Here is a 7,746-nt window from a genome sequence, read left to right as displayed (position 1 = left end):
ATGCCTGTTTTCTGTGACTTGCCCTCAGCGTGGTATGCACTGTGACAGTGAGGACCTTTATGGGAATGGAATGGAAAGGGTTATAACTGATAACATTTTGAAAGGTTTTTTCTAGTTCTTTTTCTAGTTTGTGATGGTTCATAGCTAACTATTACTGTGTCTCACCATGTGTCAGACAATTTATGCTGAGTATTTTAGCTGTATCCACAACCAGTATTATCTTCATTTTCATAGAGAAGAAACCATGCCTTAGGAAGAAGCATGAAAGCATCAAAGTCTGTTAAGCAGGAGAGTGGCAAAGGCCAACTTCTATGTCTCCAAACCCTGTGCTCATAACCTATTCAGTTGCTGGTTAAATTCACTGTGTTCTGTGACCACAGACAGAACTCTTAATACAGTTGGCACTCTGGAAAAAAGTCACATCATTAGTGACAGGAAGAACTGAGTAAGAATGTACGTGAGACTACGTTAACAATACCCCTATTGATTGGGGTGAGGGAAAAAAGAAACAACTGATAAAGTTCCAATAATTAATGTATATTATATATAATAGGCAATATGTAGTATACAATATACTACAATATACAATATATATACACATATATATATGTATATATATGTATGCTAAAATAAATCATCCGTGTATTGAAACAATAAGCTGTGTATGCCTGTGAGAAAATTGAGAATAAAATATGTTTAACTATAAAAATTCTAGAAGAGGCGGAGCAGTGGTGGTGCATGCCTTTAATCCCAGCACTTGGGAGGCAGAGGCAGGTGGATTTCTGAGTTAGAGGCCAGCCTGGTCTACAGAGTGAGTTCCAGGAAAGCTAGGACTGCACAGAGAAATCCTGTCTCAAAAACAAAAACCACAAAAACAAAAAAAAGTTCTAGAAGAGTATCATTAATATTGAAAGGAAAATGAAGGAATATAAAACTACAAAGGCAGTTTAGAATACACTGCTTCTAAAGGAGGGTTCATCAATATTACAGCTAATTACTTGTTAAGCCTTATGTGAAATACTTGATTAAAAAATGAGTATACATATTATTGCAACTTTATTTTTATTATAATTTAAAGTTTAATAATTTAAACAACATATACAGTTTAATTATATAGGAGAACAGTTTCCATTATCATTAAAATTCTAAATATTCTAAGAAAATGTCTTCCCGCCTATGAAATCACACAGCCTCCTTTGAGTTCCTTGAAGGGGTTTTTGTCCTCTGGAACCCCCTTCACTAGAGGGTCTTCTCCAGATCTTTCTTCAATATAATCTCTTACTTCTTCACAACATTTGGAAACCTTAAAAGAAAGGAGGCAGAGATAACGCAGAGATAAGAACAGAATTCTGCAGATGATAGAAATGTATTTATTACAATATATTTCTGTGTCACAGCTTTTGAAGTGATTCCATCTGTTTTCTGCCATTGCACATGTCTTTTCCAGGGTGGAAAAAAATCATTCCCACACTTCCCTTTTAGATGTCTCCGGAGGATAGAAAGCTGACCCTTCAGCTAACATTTCCTAACAGGCCCTTCCTCTAGCGTTGTCAAGGAAACACAAGTGTGAGATTTCTCCAAAGTATGTCTCTCTTCTCTTCCTAAACCTTTAGTGTGAAGATGGACGAGAGTGAACAGTTGCTAAATTCCTGGCTTATTCTCAGTGTCAGATTCTCAGAAGTGCAGACTTGCAGCTTTAAACTCAGTGACTGTTCATAACAGTGTACTGCATATGCTCTAAGAGGTCACTGTCTTTGGCTATTTTGTTTAGTATAGCCCAGACATCTAGAACTGATGCTCAACAAGCTAATGTATGATGATACGGGCATTCATTTATAGCCTTATAATTATGATTTAGAAAACAACCAGGCTTCAGTGCTGTATCTACATAGGTAATATGAACATGTATGTACTCAAAAGAGTTCAAATTATTCATGGCTTTTAGCTTCAATTCATTTTTATATTCAATTGATGCCTTTTATGATAGAAAAATAGATCTGTATTTTTGACAATGCAGTGACCAATTTGTAAGTTATGTAAATAATTTAGTGACCTTTTTACATAAAATTGCATACCATATACACATACATGTACAATTGCATATATGCATAAATATATATGTGCATTTTAAATTCTATATTTGGAAATAGTCCCAATCTAATGGTACCAGGAGATGAAACCTTTGACAACAGCTTTCACCCTGAGGGTTAGCTCATGATCAGCGTTAGCACTGAGAGGACAGGTCACCAGAACATTCACTCCCTCATCTTTTTGAACCATGTAAGAACTCACTGAGCAGACACGACCTGGGAATGAGGGCACAGGCACTGGACTTGGATGAGCACAGTTCCAGAACTGTAGAGAATGTTTATCACTTATGCAAAGGCATGCAATGTGTTCTAATCTCTTACAGCAGCAAGAATAGACTAAAACAAAGTGTGTGTGTGTGTGTGTGTGTGTGTGTACATGCGAACATGCACATGTGTTCTAAATATACAGCAAAATATCTGTATAGGAGGAGGTGGGAGAAGAAAAGGAAGAAATAAACAGTAGTAGCAAGACAACATAGGACTGAAAAGAGAGTGAGGTTTAAAGTATAATATTGTTACTTAAACTTGCAAAAGCAAGAATATTCTGAATAGTGGGAGAGATGGGTGATAGTGTATGTCATGTTTACCCTAAATAAATAACTCCAAGGTGATTAACAAATCTTAAAATATTTACATTACTGACCAAAGGACACTCAGGAGCTCATTAATATAATAAGGTCTTTAGCCTGTCAGTTTTGTGTTCTGTTGTGCTGATTGAAGATTTGAGTTTATCTTTATATCGAAACAGGTTTTGTCTCTATGGAAGGAATAACATGACAGTTGGAGGCAATTATAAAAAAATAAAAAACCTAAAATCTTAAATGTATTTGTTTAGAAGTAAGGTTTGAGCAATGCATGACAAGAATATAAACTCTTTTCACTCTGTTCTATTAAGGATGTGTATACATACATATATGCGCTCGCGCACACACACATATTCATGAAGAAGTTTTTGTTTTGCTAATTTTTCTAAAGTGAAGTGAACTTACCCAACACACATATCTACACTCCTTGAGATTCAGTTACTGTTTGGTGAAAGTTTTTTATTCCCTTTTCTTTTATATTACATTTAATGCAGAGACTCTGGTTCACACTATTCTCAAGAGCTATCAGGTGGTTTTTTTTTTTAGGAGAAACTCGTGAGGTGTTGTGGCTGAAATCATCTTTATTTGTAAAGGAAGACTAAGGTGGACTTATTTGTGACTAACCATGGGCAGGGCTGGAGAGAGTAAGGTTGTACTTTTAAATACACCANCAACATCAATATATTATATAAAATGAAGAATATCTCATCAACTTATAAGGAAGAAAACCAAAATGTCTCCATGCCTTGTTTCATTTTAGTACTTAGGTAAAACACCATCTGTTTCAAATTTTCCCCTATTTTCTTCTACTTGGTCTTTCTGTAAAGGTATAAAACATCTCTTAGCTCATTGGTCGTATACCGAGACAGGCAAAGAGGCACACTTGGATTGGGAAAACTAGCTTTCTAACACTTGGGCTCATAAAATAAATTTAATTATTATCTTTCTTCAACACTGATTGTTTTCCACTAATAATTTATTTTTAGATACATTGATCTGTTCCAGTATATGCTAAAGGAATTGAGAGGCTTGAATATTTGCCAAACTGTCTCTTCCAGTGAATTCCAGAGGTCACCCGCTTACCATCATTCTTTCCAGTGTCACTTCCTTCTTAAGCTGGTCTACCTCCATCTTCAACTTGTCCTTTTCTGTCAGGTCCTCGATGTTGATCACTGGCATCTTCTGTCTGTGATAAAGATAGAGTGTAATCATGCACACCTGAACTGTGCACACACACACACACACACACACACACACACACACACACAGCCCATAGGCAGCCCATGCCTCTGCTCTGCACTTACCAGGGAAGCTGTTTTTTGGGTTTCTTTCAGATTGCCTATGATAACCAGCTCTCATGAACAAGCTCTCTAAACACTGCTCATACTGCATACCAGGCTTAGGATTTTAAAGCTTCTTCATAATCTCCCCTAATATGATTAAACTAAGCATTTCTCTTCCAACACATGCCAGAAGATTTGAGGGGAGGGGACTGTTTAGTCAGCGTGTAATACGAAGTAGTAGCGTCCTTCCTTTCTTCTGGCCTTTTGCAGTCTGAACTTCTGGGTTTTCAACACTCCTCTCTTGCATCAAAGCCATCCGCCAAGGAATCGATGCCATTTAGTTGAGTCAGAGGTTATTTGGAGGACTGCCCATTAATCCCCAAATTGCTTGAGTATTTAATCTGGTATTAAAAGAGAACTATTTATAAAGAGTACCATTATTAAATGTATCCTAGAGAATGGATTGAAATGTGAACCAGTGAAGCTGAATATAGTAAATAAACTTCAGAAACAAGCTATTATACAATTTAGAAATGTCGTTCAACAATACCTAGGATTTATGGGTTAACTGCTGCAGCACATTGAACAAAGGGTGTCGAGCAGCTCTAACTTGTTAAAGGGAACATGCTGGTTCTGATCTACCAATGTAACTTTGGTGAGAGGAATAAACTCTTCTACCATCTTCCTCTTATTTAGACTCATGGGTAATAGAGAAGATGGCTTGTTGGCTGTTGGCATAGCTGAAATTACTTGAAAGACATATTGTTATACTTAAATGACACCGTGTCTGTCCCCTGCTCCTCTCCTTTTCTGCTTTACATCTGCAATTTCATTTTCATATGGAAATATTTTTATGCAACGTGAACTATTCAGATCACACACTATTTCGAGCAATGTGACATTGTACATTTCCAGGAGACTACTTGGCTAAGCAGCATCACAACAACTCCTGATTAAGTGTGTGTTGTTTTCATTCCCAAAACATTTAGGGAAATATTGTATGCCTCCTAGTCTTAAGATATCCTATGCTTCCCGAGGAAGAGGTACTTCATGTATTTTTTTTCTTTTTTTTTTTAATTACGTATTTTCCTCAATTACATTTCCAATGCTCTCCCAAAAGTCCTCCATACGCCCCCCCCCCCNCTTCCCTACCCACCCATTCCCATTTTTGGCCCTGGCGTTCCCCTGTACTGGGGCATATAAAGTTTGTGTGTCCAATGGGCCTCTCTTTCCAGTGATGGCCTGTATTTTTTTTTAAATAAAAACTCTGCATATGCAACACAGCCCTAGAATGGAGCTGCCAATGCTGGCGACAGGAGCCTACTGTCACCTGCTAGTTTCACTTTCCCCACTCTTCTCTGTAAGAAATGATGCAACAGTACAGAGTCAGTTCTACCAGACCTTTGTCAGGTGGAAGCGCAGTCTCTGTCTTATTCTCATCTTCCCTCTGACTCCTCTGTAAAAGGAATAACTGTAGAACTTCACACATGTTCCTTTGACTTCTTACCCACTGATGCTACCATTTACACAAACTTCCCCATACTGGCTGTAGCACCACAGTATGTCTGAGAAACACTTCCGTGTGTATTGTTATCACAGTTGACTGTTAAGGTTTATACACAGTAGACTGCCTTTTATAAGGGTGACAATGAAAAGAATTTTGACTTAAGGAGATCTGAGATAGATCCACCAGTTGATTTTTCTGCTCCAGAATATTCTAGTCAATTACCAAAAGCAAATGACCATCCTCATGTACTTGACAACTGAATGATTTCGACCAATTATTAAGCCTGTGACTTATTTACCTGAAATATAGATGATGGTAGAACAAGCCTTTATTAATTGTTATCCATGCATCTCCAATTTCTTAGACTGTACTTTCTTATGTGGCATTATCTGAGACCTCTTTACACACTCTAAATATATCATGTGCACATAATTTGGCTCCTTTGAGAATATATGTTGCTGTAGTCTACCGAGATCTCCTTTCCTAGGGTCAGGTATTCATCCACCATGTCCTGAGGTTACTGACTCTTACAGACAAATCTTGGTCCCAAGTTGGTTGTTGATTGTAGAACACACTTTGCCTGGACATGCCTGGAAGATTATGTTCTTATCTAGGCCTAAGGATATAGCAGACAACTTGCTAGGGTGGCGCCGTAATAACATAACTTTTCTTGTCTTGGCAGAAATCTTTGCTGGAACTGAAACTTTTCTAGTGCTCCAGGAAGGTCAGGATGAGGCTAGAATTCTTGTTACTAACATCTTCTGCCGATCCTACTTCCTCACTCAATTAGAGCTTCTCCGTGAGTGTTCTCCTGGATGACTCAGTGATCTGAACCACAACCTGCATCTGGAATCTGCTTCAAGGAAGTCTAATACTTGTCAGATGTTTCAGTCCTCACAGCTGCCCATTGCTCTGCACAGTATTCACTCGAATAAAATCAAACATGCAGATGCAGTTACCACCCTAGGTCATATTCACTTGCTATAGGAAAGCATGACATCTATCCAACATCATTTTTAATAAGTGATTTCTCAATTGAGGTTTAAAATTAAATATGTTATATTTAATACATGTTATATACATTTTTTTTTTATTTTAGAGAACAGTCTTAGAAAATTCTAGAAAGCTTGCAAATTGAAAGCCCTAGGTCTGTGTGAAAAAAGTCCAAGAGACTTCACATACCAAAAGCAGGGAACACAAATTTCAACCTCCTCAAAGATACTGAGACAGATAAGAAAGAGCTTACGTGTGTGGGGAGGGGATTTTAAATGTTTAGAGTTAAATAGCAATTAAGGGTTCAAGGAATCCAGATACAGCTAGTGAGACATTTCTGTGGATAGAGGTATTAGTCACACTAAGCCTAACAACACGATTTCAATCCCTTGGGCCATAAATGTTAGAAAGAGAGAATCTCTACACTTATGCTAATACCCTCCCACCCCCTAGTAAATAAATGTAAAAAATTAAATTATACATATAGGTGTGTGTGTGTATATATATATGTATACATATATATATTTCACACACAATTTTTCTTCTTTGTTGTCTGACCATCTTACAGTGACACAACGCTTGTCCAGAGTGCAAACACCCAGAATCATACAATGATGGGATGCTTCCAATATAAAAGCTCATCTTCTGGTCTGATGTGAATTCTACTCCCACATACTTCTTTTAAATCAATATAAATGGCTTAGTTGTTTCTTCATACTCAAGAATATAGATGAAAATTGAAAACAGACAACACTAAATTTTTCTTCATCCCTCATAGTCTAAGCTTTCAGGTTAGGCCAAAGCCCAGTAAGATAAGGTAATGGCTGGTGCTCATTAGGATGAGGATAGAGGACCACACTCCAGTTAAGAAGATGCTCGCTCCTTTTCTTCATCCTCTGCCATATGCCATCAAAGACTGCAAGAAACAAAGGCAAAGCAGAGAGCAGCAAGGGGAGAGAGAAGCCCATGAGATGTACCCCATATGAAGACTGGTTCCCACCCAATGGAAGAAATCAAGACCCCTAGGGTAGAAGTTTACATTTCACCAGTTTCGTGGCCTTAATACATAAGACAAACTTTCCTAATTCTAGACTGACGACCAGTAAAAGACAAACATTTGCATGACAAACATATGCATAATTATTTCAAACTTGGGCTTAACTTCACTTTACAACTAAATACAAAAATATATCCTGAGCCGGGCGTGGTGGCGCACGTCTTTAATCCCAGAACTTGGGAGGCAGAGGCAGGCAAATTTCTGAGTTCAAGGCCAGCCTGGTCTACAAAGT

The 7,746-nt window shown here is 37.7% G+C and overlaps 1 protein-coding gene across 1 annotated transcript; it reads right to left on the bottom strand.

The window, feature by feature from the left end:
* Positions 1 to 1,039: 1,039 nt before the first annotated feature.
* Positions 1,040 to 4,249, bottom strand: Gngt1 (G protein subunit gamma transducin 1). The gene is made up of 3 exons (XM_021165660.1): positions 3,979 to 4,249; positions 3,758 to 3,860; positions 1,040 to 1,303 (listed from the first exon to the last, which is right to left on the bottom strand). Exons 2-3 carry the CDS (start codon positions 3,851 to 3,853, stop codon positions 1,175 to 1,177), a joined length of 225 nt encoding a protein of 74 aa, XP_021021319.1. The 5' UTR covers positions 3,854 to 3,860; positions 3,979 to 4,249; the 3' UTR covers positions 1,040 to 1,174.
* Positions 4,250 to 7,746: the final 3,497 nt, after the last annotated feature.

The sequence above is a fragment of the Mus caroli genome, chromosome 6 (genome assembly GCF_900094665.2).
Source record: "Mus caroli chromosome 6, CAROLI_EIJ_v1.1, whole genome shotgun sequence".
Classification (NCBI taxonomy): Eukaryota; Metazoa; Chordata; class Mammalia; order Rodentia; family Muridae; genus Mus; species Mus caroli.
This window is presented reverse-complemented; position numbering and strand designations above follow the sequence as displayed.